Source organism: Typopeltis vanoorti, chromosome 5 (assembly GCF_054136105.1).
Source record: "Typopeltis vanoorti isolate ZY-2024b chromosome 5, IOZ_Tvanoo_1.0, whole genome shotgun sequence".
NCBI lineage: Eukaryota > Metazoa > Arthropoda > Arachnida > Uropygi > Thelyphonidae > Typopeltis > Typopeltis vanoorti.
In genome coordinates this window covers 96,289,613-96,309,308 of record NC_143553.1, presented here as the reverse complement: position 1 = coordinate 96,309,308, position 19,696 = coordinate 96,289,613, and the positions used below count along the sequence as shown (strand labels likewise).

General features: G+C 38.4%; 1 protein-coding gene across 2 annotated transcripts in view; it reads left to right on the top strand.

Moving 5' to 3' along the window:
- Positions 1-17,095: 17,095 nt before the first annotated feature.
- unc-45 (unc-45 myosin chaperone) overlaps positions 17,096-19,696 on the top strand; it is a 368,157-nt gene continuing 365,556 nt past the window's right edge. The window contains exon 1 of one of the 2 annotated variants that reach the window (XM_090393271.1): positions 17,096-17,247. In XM_090393271.1, the coding sequence (XP_090249397.1) occupies position 17,247 (1 nt within the window). In that variant the 5' untranslated portion in view covers positions 17,096-17,246. Of the gene's footprint in view, positions 17,248-17,289; positions 17,729-19,696 lie in introns of those variants that run through there. The other variant, XM_090393270.1, reaches the window with a different exon arrangement.

Sequence of the window (19,696 nt, the reverse complement as noted above, 5' to 3'; positions counted from 1 at the left end):
GATAATAGGCTTATTGGTCTGTAGCTTTCAGGAAGGTGAGCATTTTTTCCTGGCTTCTTCAATGGTATGATTGTGGCTGTTTTCCATGTAGAAGGGAAATGCTGGAATCTAAAGATAGCATTTGTAATGTTGACGAGATGGACTATGGCCTTTCTTGGAACTAGTTTTACTATTCTGTTAGTTATGCCCTCCGGTCCTGGAGCTTTTCTATTGTTTAGATGGGAGATGATATTTATCATTTCTATTGGATTTGTAGGAGTGATATGTTCTGAGTTGACAATGTTCTGTCTTAAGGTTGACCTAACATGACGATGAATCTTGTACATAAGGTTGATATTTAAATTAGATACGATGGGTTGCACTGAGATTCTAGGTTATCTACTAGTGCTTCGGCTTTCTCTTCATCTTTGTGAACTGTCCCTTTCTTGGTTTGGATAGGGGATATGAGTTGCTTTTTGGTGCGGATTGCTCTTAAGAATTTCCATACAGAATGATCTTCAGCATTGATATTAGCCAATTTGGTTTCCCATTGATGGTTTCTGTGTTTTTGAAGAGCTTCTCGGACCTGCCTGTTTAGATTGTTCAATACTTTTTTATCTTGTGGGGCTCTGGTATTGTGGTATCTCTTCCTGGCTCTATTTTTTGCTCTGATTAGGTCCATGATTTCTTTAGGGATACGGTTTGTTGGGTTGAAGACAGTTGATTGTCTGACTGATTCAATTGCTTTCTGAATTTGTATGGTTAAGTTATATATTGTGTGTCAATCTCTTCCTTTTTACTGATATTGGGTACTGGACCAATATGATCGGGAAGAACCTTGGCTAACTTGTTCCATGGTATGAATGTGTGCGGAGGAGAGAATTGATCTGATGAACCTAGATTGAGCAGTATGGGACTGTGGTCAGAAGATAATTCGTTGACTGATTCCAATTTGAATTGGTCTCTTAAATTTTTAAAAATGACAATGTCCAGCACATCCGAGCCACCCGAAGGGCTGAAATGGGTGGGCTCAGTAGGGCCGGCGACTACAACAGAGTTGAGCATTGCATAGTTGAAAAGTGTGTGGCCTTTGGTGTTAGTAGATGAGCTGTACCAAGATGTATGTTTTGAGTTGAAGTCTCCTGCTATTATTATGGAGTCATTTGGACCAAGTACGGAGTCTAGATCTGTTGTCAGCAGAGGAATGCTTGGAGGGTTATATGCAGCATAGATCTTGAGACTCCCAGCATTGAAGGTATGTACCTCCACACCAGTCACCTCCAGGTTTACTGTTTTGGGCTTGTCTATTGTGTTATGATTCAAATAACTCTTTATATATATGGCTGTGCCCCCACCTCTTGTGCCAATTCTGTCGTTTCTGTACATAGCGTATCCACGGATTTTTGGGTTATTAGCTGGTCTTAGGTGTGTTTCACCAATCAAGATGATATCAGCCCTGAGACGAGTTGAAAGTTCTTGTTGTTCCAAAATCTTGTTCATCAATCCATTTGCATTCCATGCTATTATCTTAAGAGCTTTTGGTTTGAATTTATTATTCATGACAGATGGCTGTTATAATGTTTTGAGTGCTTTGCAGGAATCTCTTTCTGGAAGATGTTGAGGGGCATGTCTTGCTGAATTCTTGCAGCATAGTGGCAAGTGAGGAGGCTGTTAAAACGGATGTTATGTTGGAGCTTTCTAGCTCGAGAGATGTAGGAGGCTTAGTTCTTGCAGCCTCAGCATATGTTTTGGTCATGATTGTTCCTTCTTGTGAGGAAGAAGGCAAGGTGTTTCGGACTGGAAGACGATTTGTTTGGGTTGCTTAAAACGTCTTTACGTGGCGGAACAAGATTGACTTTCGTTGGTCCTCGGTTTTTTGGATTGGAAAGGCATCCCTTGTAGTTGGCGAGATGAGGTCCTCTGCAGTTTGCACAGCATGCTGGAGTTGTGCGAGGTTTGGTGCAAGAGATGGTCTGGTGTCTCTCGCCGCACTTCAAGCACCTGTAGGCTGCCTTACATAGTTTTTGGGCATGTCCAAATCTTTGGCATCTATGACACTGACCTGCAGATGCTCTTTTCCTTAGAGGCTCAGTTGTAATTTTGAGACCGCATACTACAGTCAGTTCATAGATCTGCTTTTGTGTGTTGTTTATTTCCACCAGCACCAAAAGCATTGGCCTTTTATCTGCTCTGATCTGCTCACTTTAACTGGGGACAGGCCCTTTCTGGAGAGATCAGTGGACACATCTTCACGAGTGATATCTTCAGCTATCCCACGTAGAACAACTTTCAGGTTCTTTTCACTAGGTAAAGTGAAGGTGTGGTACTGGACGCTAGCTTTGTCCAGAAATCTGATCATCTGTCTGTAATCCGAGATTGTAGAGGGTTGTATTTTAACTCCCTCATCTCTGTTTTTAGCCCATGAGAATGAGATGTTTTGCTCTCTTAAGGCTGATGAGATAGGGATCCATTTTTCTTTATCCCTTAATATGACTGGTGGTATCTTTTCTTTAGGACCATTGTGTGCTTCTATCTCTGATGTTTTGGGTTCTTCCACATTGGTGGAGATTTTCCTCTTCTTTTTCACCAATTGGAACTCTATATCAGTTTCCAAGGTATGATGTCTGCTGTCTTGGGATGTAGCATCTTCCATACTCGGGGAGTGTGCTAAATCTGATTGCTACTGAGTTATGGGCTCTTCACTCATGTCAACCATATTATCCTCTGTGACTGCTGTGGGAGGAAATGTGTCAAAGAGCTTGACTTTTCCTGGCCAATTATCACTCAGCAGCTTTCCCAGTCTGAGGAATTCAAAGTAAACTTCCTCGAATTTGGCCTCATTTAGAAGTTTTGCCATGATAATATTCGGAAATAAGTCACGGATGGAGAAAGAGTAGAGATTGCTCAAGTGTTCCGAGCAGGTAAAGATAATCCTGTGGACTTTTGAGGGTCCACTAGCAAATCCCGTAGACACACTAAGGTGTCTACCAGCAATAAGATGTGGCGATATAAAATACAACAATGGCGATACTAGCGGCAGTAGACCTACGTATCACCCTTGTAAATTCAATAGACTTACCTGGATAAACCAGTATAGAAAATAAAGTACCTGTTTATGGCAGCAAGTAATTAACTGATATTATTAATGAATAAGCATAAATCTCTAAAAACATATCAGTCAAATTCACAATTCACCATCAAAAATACACGACACGAAACACTAACACGCGAGCCGCCATCTTACTTCAGTCACTCTTAGAGAGTTCACTTGCAGTGAAATAATTAAATTACGTTTTAAGATTGCTCAAGTTTTATACAAAAGAAAACTACCTCCTTTAAATATACCATTTTCAGAAGTACATGCTCCTCGCTAACTTCACCAGAACACTAGTATTGTCATCACGAAGACTGACAAAGGTCATACTACTGTTGTTATGAATATCATCGAGCATAATCGTAAAATTAACATTTTATTAAGAGATCACTCAACCTATAAAGCTATCAACAGGGTGCCAAAAAGCTAGTTATGCTAATCATTACAGGGTTCGCTATCTTATCTCATCAATTCTCCACAAATGCCGCTAATATGTATTGTATTTTGGTATCAAGAAGGAATTTTCTAAGTTCGATTCTATTCGCCAAATTAGATGGAATTTTCATGACATGATATTTTGCCAATTATCGCATTAAAAAAAAAAAAAAAAAAAAAAAAGGACGTCGCTTAGACTTTTATCAGTCACGTTTTCTCAATTCGTCCCATGGATGGAAAGAATGAGTTCAGATCTTGCTTAGGATGTGAAGACTCTTTATAAGGAGTATTTGAGTGAAGTTGATTTAGCCTGTCTGTAAAGGAGTAGCAGAGTTTTTTACTCTCGGAAATTTATTTGTATTTCATCTCACAAAACAAGCAAACGTGCTAGTAGAACACACGCAACTAACAAATAGAATATACTGGCCACATAAATCATGCTTGTTTCGGTCATAAATCCAAATAACGAAAACAGCTATTTCCCCCAGAAAACTTAGCTTTTTAACTGTTCCATACCTAAATTAAAAAATAAAATAAAATAAAATAAAACATCGTGGGAACTCACACTATTTCTGACAACATTGTGAGTGCTAGGGCTTCAAAATCTTCGATAGTCATAGAAAGCTATATTTGAAGGCTAAGGATAAAGAAATGGTTTCTTACCAATTTCTAAAAACATAGAACTTATCTGTGGAGAATAAAAATGTAGCAGAGAATATATTAAATTTTTATTGTATTATAGCACACAGTAAAACAAAGTTTTCCCTTAAAACTTGAAAAAGTTTCGAAATTGACTAAGAGTTTTAAAGAATGCAACGTGCAAGAAAATAATGTGGCCTTAGATTAACGCCCTTTAGGCTCTTCTTCAATATTTAGGTCTAACACACAGATCGGAAATGCACATACGAGGCGTGTTCAAAAAAAGACCGAACTTTTTAAATAGCGCTCAACCAGAGCAAAGTGCGCGCTTAGGCTACTGAGCACACCTAACGGCAGGTTTTGACAACAAATTGCCATTATGCCGCGTTCTGCTATGAGCATTAGTCGTCGAATTACATCCGCTGAAATCAGCACCTGCACAAGCTGTTCGTCGGATCAGTGACAATGAAAGAGCTTGAAGAACGTGTGTGTGTGAAATTTTGCAGCAACCTTGGTAAAAGTTTCACAGCGGCATTTCAATTGTTTAACCAAACATACAGGGAGGACTGTATGAGTCAAACGCAGTGCTATGAGTGGTTCAAGCGTCGATGAATGAGTTGGTCAAAGATTAAGGTGATGCTGGTTGTGTTTTTAGATTGGAAAGGCATTGTCCGTTATGAATTTTTACCACGTGGTCAGATAATAAACAAAGAGCTGTACCAGGAAGTTTTAGCGCGTTTGAACGATGCTGTGCGCAGCAAGAGGCCTGAATTGCAATGATTTGAATAGATTGGTGGTCTGGGCTAAGGAGATGGATGTCAATTTAATGTGGAGAAATGTAAGGTTATGCATTTTGGAGTGAAAAGATTAGCAGCAGTATATCACATTGGTGGAACTGTACTCCAGGAGATTGATGAGGCCAGGGACTTGTGATTGTTGGTGGATAGGGAGTTGAAGTTTAGGGGGACATATCGCATAAGTGGCTAAATCAGCTCATCAAATCACTTGGATGCTGAAGAATACGTTGACGAGTAGAGATAAGCAAGTTATTGTACCTCTGTACCGAGCCTTGATAAGACCTCACCTCGACTACTGTGCCCAGATTTGGTCACTTCGGTTCCTTCTTGATGGGAAGGAGGTGGAGAGGATTCAGAGGCGAGTGACTAAGATGATAGCAGGTCTATGGAATGAACCATATTAGAACAGGTTGAAGATATGTGGGTTGCAGAAATTAGTTGATAGGCGGAAAAGGGGAGATGTGCTTGAGACATTCAAATTGCTAAAGGGTTTCTATAGGATTAATTCAGAGGATGTTTTGGAGATCAGGACTGGTGGTGGGAGAACTAGGGGACACCTATGGAAGCTGGGAAAGAGTGTGGTTAGCAAGGGTGTTAGAGCTGGGTTCTTTGCTTTTAGAGTAGTAAAGAGTGGAATAAGCTGCCAGAGTCTGTTGTGGGTGCTATGACAGTGAGTGAGTTCAAGGCAACGTATGATAGATACTGTGAGAATGTCGTATAGTTGTGTGGACATGATGTTTTGGGCCTCCCTCGATGAGTCTAGGGACTCCCCGGAGTCGCCCGTAATAATAATAATAATTGTTAAATGTTCTGTTATCATCATCATGTGAATCAAAGAACAGGCCTAGCATGGTCTGTCCCGGCCTTAGAAGTTATCGTTTAAGAGGACGTCCTGGTTTTCTTTTTCCTAATGTTCTGTTTAACGGAAATAATTCTCTCGACATTTTTATTATGGATCCAAGGAGACATATCTACTGTATTTTGTTTCTGATATGCGGTTTTTCGAAAGAGATTTTTTTTTTTTGCTGAAAAGTTGACAATTTGTCAGTGGATGTCAAAATATTTTCATTTTTCTCTTGGATACTGGTATTAACACTACTTAAGTAATTAAAAATAGCGGCTAAATATGCCATTTTAGCACACCACATATCATTTTGAAGACATTTTACAAAAGCATCTGTACACCTTAATTTTGTAAAAAGGCCAATAATTCATTCTTCATTTCTAAAATTCAGAATAGCACTTTAGCCCTGGACAACCATCTTATTTCAGTGAGCAAAAGCAAAGATTCGTGCTTGGCTTCCATGGATATGCAAAGTTTTTTAGAAAGGCGTGCTTTTAAGGGTATTGACTTGATGTAATTTACCATATTTACAACTTGGTTTAGTACAGGTTTTAATACTGCCGGTAATTAAGTATTCTCTGTGCAAAAAACAGTGCGTAGATATAATATTTGGGTTTATTTTCTTTACAAGGGTAACAAATCCTTTAATAGAGCATACCATTGACATATAAACGATATTCTGTTTGGTTTAGAAGTCAACGCGCATAGCAGTCTTCAGTTCTTAGGATCAAAGTAGGCAATCACACTCAAAATTGTGTCATGTGACATCTTTTACTGGCAAAATATTTGTAACCAGTCCGCGGAACACCACGGTGAGATTCAAACCCAGCCAAAAGCTCTGGGTTTGAATCTCACCGTAGGCATGGATGTTTGTGATTGTGAAAATACTAGTGGTGGTGGGCAGTAGATGGCGTTGCTGTAGATGATGCGATTCGTTGTAGTTGGTAGGTTGAGTGGAGTGGTGGAGACGGAGAGTTGTGGAGTGTGTGCCCTTCCTCGATGAGTCTTTGGACTCCTTAGAGGTGTCACGTAATAATAATAATAATATTCATTCATTCTTGAATTTTACTTTTAACAACTTTTCCAATACCTTAACTACCACTCCATAGATAGTAATTGGTCTGTAATTTGTTTTTTCTTCTGTCTTAGAGCCAGCTTTATGTAATGGAACTATCTCAGCATCTTTCTACTCCCTCGGAACCTTGCCAGGGTTGAGACAGATTAAACATCTTTGTCAGAGGCTCTGCCAATTCACTTGCACATTCTCGTAGCAGACGACAGATATACTGTCCAGGCTCCCTGCTCAATTCACATTGATATTTTTCAATATACTGAGTACCTCCACCATCTACCTCAATGCTCAGATCACTCCGTGTCATTTCAGTAACTGCAAAGTCACTACCTAGACGATATACTCATGCAATATGATCACTTAGTGACAACTCTTTCTTCTGCTTCTTTCACTTTCCTACCTTAGGCACTGAGCAAAGTTATCGTTTTGCAATCAATTTTTTCTTTACTTGCTATGTAGTGAAAAAAGGATTTTGGATTTACTTTCGCCTGCTTAGCTAATTTTCTCTCGAAATCCTATTTAGCCTTCCTTACCATACTATTTAGGCTTCTTGCTTGTTCTTTATCTGTTCATGGGTATGCAGATTACCTTGTTGTTTATATTATTTCCACAATCCTTTCTTTCTTTCTTTTTTTTTATCTTTTGCAGTTCCTGCTTTATATTGGTAGTCATCCAATTAATTGTTACTCGGTTTACCTTCTTGACCAGGATATACACTCTGATACTGCCTTGCTTTACAATACTTGAAAGCTTCCCATGCAGTAATGACATTCACTCCATGTAGTTTCTTATGCCATGCTCTGCTTCAAGTTGCATCCTAAGTTTTTCCTAATCTCCAGCTTTACAGTTTCCACATATACCTTTCTAGACTGAAATTTCCACATGTTGAGCAAGCCCCAGGATAAGACTATATCGTTATTTTCCTCGATCTGAGATAGAGCTGTGGCCATATCCAGCATTCTCAAGCCCAATTTTAGAGGCTACAATGAGCTGGAGAGAGGATTTATGGAATCAACAGAAATTGTCTTTAATCCGGTCCATCTCAATAGTAACCTTAGCCCTTCCTTATCCGATTGTCCTTATCTGATAGTTACTTTTTAACTATCCAGTTTTGGCATACACAAGATCATACTCGAGTGAACGTTCCCAAGAATACTCTGTCATCCAGAACGATATGAAATGTCAGTAATACGCTTGCAAGTTAATTTATAGCTGTTGTTCTCTTGTAATGTATATTTTTGTATTTTTGTTTTCATGTGATGCACCCGGTGAAATCTACCAAAAACATGAAACTAGTGTTGAATTCAAATAAAAAATAGTTTTCTTTGTATTTTTGTATCTCTTGGCTTCTAAGCCAAGAGATATAAGGGGAAGGCTAGAAAGTTCTGATAAACGCCTAGAACAAAAATTATATTAAAGCAACTGATATAACTATAAAAAAGAACATATGAGAATATAGGAACATAAGTTACCTTCATAACATTGCTACTAGTATGTTCTTTCTTGTGGTTATATCAGCTGTTTTACTATCATTTTTGTTCTAGGTGTTTATCAGAACTTTCCCGATCCCCCCTCCTCGTATATATATATATATATATATATATATAAATCAGGTAACGCCATATATTCTCGTCTAGGCGAGGCAGTTTTAGCCCTAATCTCCACTGGTACCTAATCAGAGATAGCTGGCCCAAGGCTATCACTAATTAAGCGGCACCCAGTGATGAGAGCATTGGGCAGCAGTCGTAATATCCTTATTTTGATGGCGGGCACGAATCATCATGATACAAGTTATTCTCTTCCATGATTCAGGTGGGTTCCAGCTATCCATCCTTTCTGACATCTTGTATATGAATGAAGAAGGGTCCAAACTTTTAAATGAAGGGAAGTGTGTGTTAATACATGTAACTTACGGAAAAATATAATTAATTATAAATATGTCAAATTTATCCCGAACACCCTGTATTTATTTGTTTAATAACATTAATAATTGTTAATGCTTATTTTGTGTAATTGATTAATTAAAATTGTTGGTTGGTAAAAAAAAAAAAAACACGTATTAGGAGATAATTTGTGAGCCCCCCCCCCCCGAGATTTCGACTGCCCTACTGGTCTCCACAGGGTTTAATCCGGCAATGATGCTAACGATGTACCCGAAATGACTATATATGGAAGTGATTATCAGATTGCGGAGAACGTGAAGAACAAGAGCATCTATGAGGGAAAGGCATGGTAGTTGATGGGATAACTGCTAAAATTAATTAGAAGAGAGGGGAGATATCGTTAGCGTGAACTAGGAAATATGTCAAATCTGCAATACAGAGATGTGAGAAAAAAAAAAAAAAAAGATATTGCCGGTACTAGGTAAGATATAATTATATGAATACGAACACAAATGAGATGGATGATATACTGTATATATATATATATATATATATATAATAGCGCGTGTAGCTCAGTAGAAGTGGCGTTTGCACTCTACAGCGTTTGACCTCAAGACGAAAGGAGTTCGAATCTAGTCGCCGACTAGAGGAACTTTTTCTAGGCCCTATCTCGGCCAGTTCCAGAGTTAGTCGATCTCTGGTACGGGCTAGCAGGTTTTTTCTCCCGGAAACTCGGGTTTTTCGTCCCGTAAACTCAAGAAAATCGGCCGTCGACTCCACACTATTTTCAGACATTAAATATATTGTGTTACCTTCGCGCAGAGCAGAACGCAGACGGCAAATAGGCAGACATTGGGGTTTCCAAACAGTGTATTGCAAACAACGAACATGGATAAATGTGTAGATCAGCGACTTTAATCGTGGATGTATTATAGGCCCAAGACAGATAGGTCAGTGTACTAGCTGCCTTCTTCACTGCATGCTGATTAATTAGTGATAACCTTGGGCAAGCTATCTCTGATTGACTACCAGTGGAGATTGAACTGCCCACTTAGTTTAAAAAAGTTAGATAGGGCTAAAAAACGGTCTCGCCTACTCCCTATATGGGAACAAAAAGGCGTAAGCTGATTAAAATTAACACACACACACACACTCACAAAATGGACAAAACATTAGAGATAGGGGTAATGGGAAGTTCATACTGACATCCTCTGTACAAAGATAAACGTACCTAAACAGAACAGACGGTAAATAGGCAGACATCGGGGCTCCCCAGCAGTGTATTGCAAACAACGAACATGGATGTGGAGATCAGCGACTTTAATCGTGGATGTATTATAGGGGCAAGACAGATAGGTCATGGTATACCATAAGTGGTGAGAACCCTAGGGATCTCAAGGGCACCCATATCAAGGGTATACCGCGAGTACACCATCAATGGACTTACCAGTACCTAGAGAGCAAGTGGTGGCCAACCAAATGCCATTGATGACTGGGGTTAATGTAGACTATCCAGGCTGTTACAGACCAACCATAGGGCAATGGCAGCACAAATCACATCCAGATTCAATGTCGGATGTCCAAGCGGGTTAGCGAGCGAACTGTATGGTACACCCTGCATACCATAGGCTACACGTGCTGACGCAATAATCATGTAACACTGTTGAAAGCTCGTTATCAGGCATTGCTCCTCGCTTGGTGTTGATACCATCAAAATTGAACCTCTGCAGAGTGGACTAGAGTCGTATGGTGTGATGAATTCCATTATCAGTTGTACCGAGCTGACGGGAGGAGGCGGGTGTGGCATCAACAGGATGAGACCATGGCCTCGTCTTGCCAGGTCGGCGCTGTTGAAGGAGGTGGTGGCTCTGTGATGGCTTGGGGTGCTTTCTCATGTGACACATTAGGTCTCTTTTTGTGTTTAGATGGAGAGAGAAGTCCTTAAATGCTACAAGCTATCAGAATGTACTGGCTGATCACTTACAGACTTTCATGGTCTCCGCCTTTCCTACAGCTGATGATCTATTTCAGCAGGAGAATCAGTGCCCCACCAAGTGGCAACAACCCCAGCATGACCCAAGAAACACTCATCTGAGTTTGCGACCATACAGTGGCCCCCAAGATTCCTGGATTTAAATCCGATCGAATCTCTCTGGGAGCCATATACTGAGACATCAGATCCATGTCTCAGGGGCATCCCAGCGTCTAAGGGACCCACGTCTAAGGCGCAGTTGTGGAGAATGGAATTTAGCCATGTGAAAATGGCACCTACATTTATAGCGCTGGGTCACTGAAAAAAGAAAAAAGATAATTCTAAGATTGATTCCAATCGCAGATTGGAATCAATCTTAGAATTAAGAACCATCTTAGAATCAAGAACCATTTCTAAGCTTTTCCTCGACCTTTTCTAGAATTATTGGTTATTCAGTCATTGGCAAGGCAATGCAAGTAGGGTGTGTGTCTCTGCTATAAACTAGGCAGTTTAATCCCACAACCCAAGAAAATTGACCATATAAGTCACGATTTCAGAAAATAATACACAATGTTAGGATAAATGATTAAGAGATGGCACCAGTTATCTGCACATTCTCCTTCAGGGGTGCCGATTAAAATCATCGGTATCTTCTGTTAGCTATCGTTAACTGGATATAGGTGAAGATTGACTTTCCACAACTCTCAATTGGGAATAAATGATCACTCCTATTCCCTTTGGAGAATAAAATACTTTAGCTGATTTATGTTTATTTTGGAGAAGGTATACTGACCGGGTTACTCGGGATACGCTTTGGCAATTAGTACTGAAGTATGGAGTGGATGGCCAACTATTTGCTGCCATCAAGTTCCCTGTATGAATGCCTGGAGTTTTGTGTCAGGGTAAACAGCACAAAGTCTGAACCTTTCACAGTCTCCGTTGGCCTCTGCCAAGGGTGTGTTCTGTCATCCCTCCTTTTCATAATATTTATGGACTGGATTGATAGGCACAGCTAAGGCAGTGAGTGTGTCAGAATTGGAAGATGTAGCATTGGACATCTGCTTTTTGCAGATGACCTAGTTCTGCTTAGCTCTTCCAAAGATGACCTCCAGCGGACCCTGGATAGATTTGTAGCCGTTTGTGCAGAAGCTGGAATGAAGATCAGTGTGGCCAAAACTGAAACATTTGTGGTCTCAAGACAACCATTCCAGTGCACTCTATATGTGAGTGGAGTCCCACTGAGGCAGGCGGAGATGTTTATATACCTTGGGTGTATACGTTGGGTTTATACCCACTTTCCATCATTTACGAGTGATGGAAAGTGGGACGTATAGCTAGATACTCGGATTGGCTCAGCAAACGCAATATTGCGGGAGCTTGGCCGTTCGGTAGTATTGAAGCGGGAGTTAAGCCAGAAGGCAAATCTGGCTGTCTTCAATACAGTCTATGTCCCCATCCTCACCTATGGCCACGAGAGTTGGGTAATGACTGAAAGAACGTGGACACGAATGCAAGCGGCCGAAATGAGGTTCCTTCGAGGGGTTGCAGGGCTGACAAGACTCGACATGGTCAGAAGCTCTGCAATTCGGGAAACCCTCAATACTCAACCGCTGCTTCTCCGTGTTGAGAGATTACAGTTACGTTGGTAAGGCCACCTGGTCAGAATGCCAGAAGAAAGACTACGCCAGCAGACCCTCTTTGCCAAGCTAGAGTGTGGGAGGCCACGTGGAAGGCCAAGGACTTGCTGGATAGATTATATCCAAAACCTTGGGTGGACAGTTTTGGGAGCCCCACCAGAACACCTGAGCTTGGTGTTGGAGGATCGTGACCATTGGAAGTTCCTCTTGCAGCTGATGCCCCCTCAACCTAACTAGGAAAGGTGGACCATGAAGATGTATTTTAATTATAGCGTTGTTGACTTTTGTTAAAAATCGGCTACATACTCAAATGTTATTGCGGCCCAAACGGCAAAATTGATCCGTTATCTCGGGGAATGATAATATAGCTGCTGTTTTATTCGAAGTTTAATTGTCCATTACTCAATCGAAAGCTCTAACTATAATTATGGCCTGTCTAAACCTGTGGGAATGGCGTTTACATTCTTAGGACAATAGGTTTTTCAAAGAAATAGATTTAAAATCGGTTTTATTCCCTGCTAGAGGAGCTCTTTTTTTTTTTTTTTTTAAACCTTTCTTTGACCAGTTATTTCAGTGGTAGTCGGCCTTTAGTACGAGCTAAGTGGGTTTTTTTTTCTGAAAATCTGGCTTTTAATCTCTTAATTTAATATAATTGACTATCAAATCCACGCTATTCCACATTGCACTGTATTGTGTTAGAGTTAGAGAAGGTGTCAGTTCCTGCTATGCTCTCTTCACCGGATCCCGTTTTAAAATCATTAATAGATTGGGCTATCTATCTCTGATTGGCTTAGGAGAAAACTAACTTCCCTCAATCTGCATTTGATAAGGCTAAAACGGCCTCGCGTACTTTCTTTGGGAGATAAACGGCATTAGCGGATATTTTATTTTTAGTTACAATTTTGTAACGCTTCCCTTTATCGCTTAGGGGATTGTATGAATATTATACTTATACTATTCAGTTAGAAAACTTCAAAATATTTCTAAAGACTCTTATTTATTTACTCATTCAAAGAAAAGCGAAACTTCTACATTGCCACTCCCACATATACTTCTATTCCAGAAAGTTTCAAAATCTCATGCTCATTTTATCTTATAATAAAAAGAATTAAACTCCAAAAAAGTTTAAGCTGGATTCCTGATAGAATTCAAATATTAAAATTATAGTTGGAAAAAGAATTCAATTCAAATTCGATGCAGCTATCATTGTCATTTTATATATTTTTATTTCTGGTTTTGTTCACGTTTGATGTAATTTTGATTCTTGTTTTATTTTTGCTCCTCCATTAAGTTGTCGTTCGGAGAAAGGTTCACCAGTTTCTGCCTTGTTGTCAATATCCTGGAATCCCATTCCACTGTTGTGATTTCCGAGTGCATAATCTTACTCTTTGCCATATAAAATTTGTCATTATATTTTCCCCTTATCGTTCTATTTTAGTCTTCTGAATCTCTGCATCACTTTATTAATTATTGCTTTCCCAGTTTTTTTTATTATTATTTTTAATCCATATTATCCCCAATTTAAATTATTCTGCTAAACCACTACATCACTTTTATTAATTGTTGCCTTTCTCAGTTTTGCGTCATCACTATCATCCTCTTAAATCATTCCCTGTATCATTAATACATCAATTAAATAGCAACGGACCAAACATACACGTCTGTGGCAGTGCTGGTCACCTGCCTTCTCATGGGTTATACTCTAATAATATTGCTATTTTATGTCAACCACAGCTTTATACATATCACAAATTTCAGTGCTTCCCCATTTTGCTCCAGTTTAAATAACAAAGTTCGGTGTGGTATCATGTCATATGCTTCTAAAAGTTCAACAGGATCATTGAACTAATTCCTTTTCTCTCTGGACTGTCACTTTACTACAGAAAGTGCACAAATGGCGAAGACCTACTGTTGACAATGCCAAGATCCCCCCCCCTCCCAGTTCCGCACACGGAATATTATATTACAATCGACCCCTCCCCGAATTCTGCTCTTAATCAACTTTTTCAATATCTTAACCGCTAGTCTTTTAATACTGATACTGATCAGCATAATTTGCTACCCCTGTCTTGAAATTTGTATATTTCACTTGAGAAGAAAAAACTTCTTAAAGAAAAAATAATTTCTTTATGTAATTGGAGTTCTCGTCTCTCTTCTCAAGGCCAGTATGCTTGTTTTGTGTGATGAAAACCCCCGGGATAAACTGAGGAAGAATCCCTACTGTCCATGCCCAAGACCGGTTAATTTGGCTATGGCTGAGGAAAATCCTTCAGCTCCTCACGTCTCGGACGGAAATCAAACCTAGGACACTCCTTCACAGGCATATGGTTGCAAAGCGCACAGCCACTAGGCTAACTGCACGGACAACTCAACACTTCAGACATAGGATACACCTTATTCTGTGTATTCACCTTATCCTGTGAACGGTTTGAGGTCCGATGATTAATTAACCCTCGACACCGCAAGGTAAAACAGGGTAAAAAGGAAGATGATGAGATGAGATGTAGATCTCGCAAAATATCTGAGACTTAATACTATCAACATCTCAATGTGAATATTGCTATGGGACTGGATGGATATCGGCTGGTGCGTTATGCATGAAGGTGCAACCGAATTGAGTTGCCTCTTACCACACATAAGGCACTGTAGATATATTATTCAGCCCCATAGCAATATTAACATACATTTTGAAGCAGTGGTGGCCCGTACATAAGCACTGCGACATTGCAGCACCCCAAGGAAAAAATGAAAAAAATAAATTTTGTTTGTGTGTATAATTAATAACAATGCTTACAGCATCATATAAATGCAGTACAATATGTTAACAGTTACAGCTTATCTTTTGACATTGACTGAATATGAATATGAATAATTGGAATTGTTCGATTAACGCTTTAGATTACGAAACAAATGCACTGCGATCTAATGCCGATATTCGTTTGCTCTTGTCACTGCACGTTACTTCATTCCCAACTACAACTGCTCAAACGGCAGTCTATTTTTAGTATCCTTACGCGCCTTATTTATGTGAGATATGAAACGTTTATTATTGGTGAACTATTTTTGGTGAACTATTTGGTGAATATGGTGAACTATTTTTTGTAAATCTTATTTATTTTAAGTTAAAGGGAGATGGTAAATCTCGTTTTATTTTAGAGTTATCCTGGTGTTGTAATAATAAAATAATAATAATAATAAAGTTGCCCTGGTGTTGTATTTTAGAGTTGCCCCTGGTGTTGTACTACCCAAGTGATCACTTACACTTGGGCTCGCCGATAGTTTTTTCGGTATGAAACTCTATGGATTCGATCCGAGTTTCGTACCCGGCTATAAAATAAAACGGGATTTACCATCTCCCTTTAACTTAACGTACAGGGTGTTCGGGATAAATTTGACAGTTTCGTAAGGAAAAAGAAAATCTTCTTTGTATCTATTAAATTTAATGAATTGACAAAAAAACATTACAGGCAGAGTTAATTACAATACTATCAACAAGATTTACTCAAAATAACCACCATTAGCATCGATCACAGCTTCAATTCTGCTTCGGAACCTCGAACAAGCTGATGCTACAGTCTCCCTGGGAAGGGCCGCAAAAACTGTTTTAATTTTATCCATTAACTGGGCTTTTGTATTACTGGAAGTGCGATTGGTGTCTTTTTCAACTGCGCCCCATACAAAATAATCCATGGGGTTAAGGTCTGGGGAGTTTGGAGGCCAAACATTTGGACTGGTGAAGTCGTAGAAATTTTCAGACAACCATTTTTGACTTTTCCCAGAGGTGTGGCAAGGGGCCGAATCCTGCTGCCATACATACGGCCTACCATTGGCTACCCTTGTTATCCAGGGCTTGACTACAGTTAGCAACTCCACGAACAAAGCCCGAATTCCAATGCCAGGGTTCTTCAACACCTGTTCCTGCAGATTTGCGAGGAATTCTGCTGTACGAACGCAATCAGATCGTCTGCTAGGGATCTTTCTTCTTGCTACATCCTCGTAGTCACCATTGCAAGTCTCTAGTTCATGCCTGATTGTTTTTACTGTATTCAGGGAGCATTGGGCAGCAGTCGTAATATCCTTATTTTGATGGCGGGCACGAATCATCATGATACAAGTTATTCTCTTCCATGATTCAGGTGGGTTCCAGCTATCCATCCTTTCTGACATCTTGTATATGAATGAAGAAGGGTCCAAACTTTTAAATGAAGAGAAGTGTGTGTTAATACATGTAACTTACGGAAAAATATAATTAATTATAAATATGTCAAATTTATCCCGAACACCCTGTATGTCCCCGGTAAAATAGCCTTTTGGCTTATTATACTTATTTTATTTTGTTAAAATAACATATAATTATTTATTTATTATAGATACAAGGCTGAATTATGACGAGTGTCACTGTTGAAAATAATTATATTTTTTCAATTATCGTTACACGGAACAAATGCACTGCGATCTAACGCGGATATTCGTTTGCACTTGTCACTGCTATTGATACGAAACTTTTATTATTGGTGTTTGTTCGTGGTGAGGATGAAATATTTTTAATATGTAAATTTGTTTATTAATAAATTCGTTACTGATTAGCATTTTTTTTTTTTTTTTTTTTTTTTTGTATATGCACCCTCACTTAAAATTTTCACCGGCCGCCACTGTTTTGAAGCATCCTTGGGTAGTGTTTTATTTTGCTTTATGGTTATAAAACAATAACGGAAATTTAGTATTTTTTCTTTTTATTGAACAATGAGTTTTTGGACGCTATATAAGTACTTGTGCAATAATAATAATAATAATAATAATAAATGGTCTGAATAATGCCTTCCTTCTTCTTTTTCTTAAAAATATATTCCCTAGAATTGGATGCTGTCGCTATCCGCTGGTTAGAAAAGATCCCAGTAAGTTTTGCATCCGAACATAAAAATATTGCTCTAAGCATGATAGAGGGTGTTGTGAGAAATCACGTTTGTCGTCTGTTAATGTGTCAATGATTATGTTTACAGTTATTTGTATGAGTGCTGTTATTTTGTGTACTGCTAATGATTTTATTAACAGATGATATACATAAAATTCTTTCTACTTCATGCACATTTCTCTCTTATTGTAGTATCTCGGTTACTATTTTTGGAAACTATTCAGTCTGAATGCCCAAATTGGGATGAGGAAACCCATGTTAGCTTTCCAGACGTAATTCTATTGGATTGTTACTCCACAACACGTGTTGAAATGGCTTGCCAGTCAACGAAAGTTCTAGAGTATACTTTTTCGTATTTATGCTGAGGAGGTGAAAATTTTTATTGCAGTGTGCAGACTGTATAGGTGTTCAACATTGAATTCAACTGTTGATTACAAGTTTATCAATATACCTGAATGAAAAAAGTAATTAGTGTTTTTCAGTTCTGTTTTCGTAATGTATTAACTGTTTTCTTTTTCAGTTTCTAAAACATATTAGCAACATTCGTTTGAGTTTCTTAAATGTATTAAATATTTATAGATAATAATGATTTCTTTCGTAAGATATTGTAAGATCTAAGTGTTGTACAAGTGAAGGGGGACCAGTCGTTCGATGATGTTAGCACACTCCCCCGATGAGTCTTTGGACTCCCTGGAGGTGTCAAATAATAATAAGTCCGTAGTTTTTGATTATTCGATGTATTAAATATTGCAGTCGTTATACTAAATGATTGATTACAAATGATAAATCATACAAAATGATTGTTTAATTAATTAAATAACTATATTATTATTGCAAGTTCATTATTTGGAAAGGAAATTGAAAGCAAATTGGAAATATATATATATATATACACACACACACACACACACACACATACACTGAAAAATATACTAATTTTATTTTATTTTTTAATGTTAATCCCATACACAAACAGTTGTTCAACTTATAGTACATTAGGTACTGTTAAGTCGAACTTATACTGCTGCATGCTTTTAACAGGTTAGTGCATAGTGGGACTAATTCCCCACTAACCTATTAGTGAAGAGTAGGGCATTATTGAAGCTGATTTTTCAATGTATAACCATGGGGTGAGAGAGCTAGGAGTCATTACTGGAAATTGAGCAGTAGTGTGGATAGGGGGTCTTGAGCACTAAATTTTTTCTGGTAATGTGGTGAATGAGTGGAATGAGGTGCCAAAGAGAGAGAGAGAGAGTATCACATATATTGTGTGAATGACAGTTAGGACTCATTGAAATGTTAAGTGGGCCTTCCATAATGACTCTGCAGACTCCATAGAGATAGTAATGTAATAATAATTACTATGGTTAGGCAGTAGGTTGAAGAGAAAGGAGAAATTTTTTAATATTGTAATATTGTATTTGAAGAACCAAAGATTATACCCTTTGATTCTCTTCCAAAGGAACTGAAGACATGTTGAATAACTTCTACATGTGTTTTAACAGATTTAGAGGGAAGCAAAGACATTACCAATGCAATACTTGATGTGCAATGACTGCATAAGTATTTGTAGAAAATGCATGCAGCAGAAATTGAACATTTGAGTTAAAGAGAGTGGAGTGAATTGCTGAGAAATGAGTCGTTAATCCATCTAATTGCTCTCTTCTATGAGTTGGATATGAGTTGTTTTGGGTCATAATCCATCCCAAACCCATAAATCCATCCCAAATGTCAGAACATTTGGGATAGATTTGGTAATTCAGAGATAAAATAATTTCTTGAGGAAAAAAGAAAGAATGAAAAGAAAAGAAAATCTAATTTCTAGCATGTGGACGAGATATGTGTAATATGTTTGGAAAGATTGGAGATGAGCTATCGCAAGGAGAAAATTTCATCTTATCCTGAGATATGGATGATGCGAAGATTAGAAGAAAAGATGTTTTTGCAAGAAGTAAGGATGGAATTTATCTAACATTGAAATTAACAAAATTATCCAAATCACATTTAAGATCAGAATTTAGGTTTATAGGAGTTGACCAAACTCCTGGAAGTTTGATTTTGCTCAAGAGTTTGCTCTCACCCGTTTCGAGCTGTGATATGAATAGAAAGGAAAGATGGGAGATTTTTTATGAAAGTTGATTGCAATACGCCCAGTTTTTCTTTTGTACACCTTGGCACACTTGGAGAGCCAAGGCTAAGAGAACAACTCAGAATTTAAAGAGTAATGGGAAATGAATGTTTCAATTTCCATACCATTAATAACTGTTTAAGTGATACATTCATTGCAATATTTGGATCAGAGGACTGAAAAGAATAATCCAGCCAAAGAAATTAGGTATAGAAGTTACAAAGATAATCTGTCTGTTGGATGCCATAACTTTTATTTTCAGTTTCTTTGTGAAGCATATATAAAATGGATTGTATATATATTA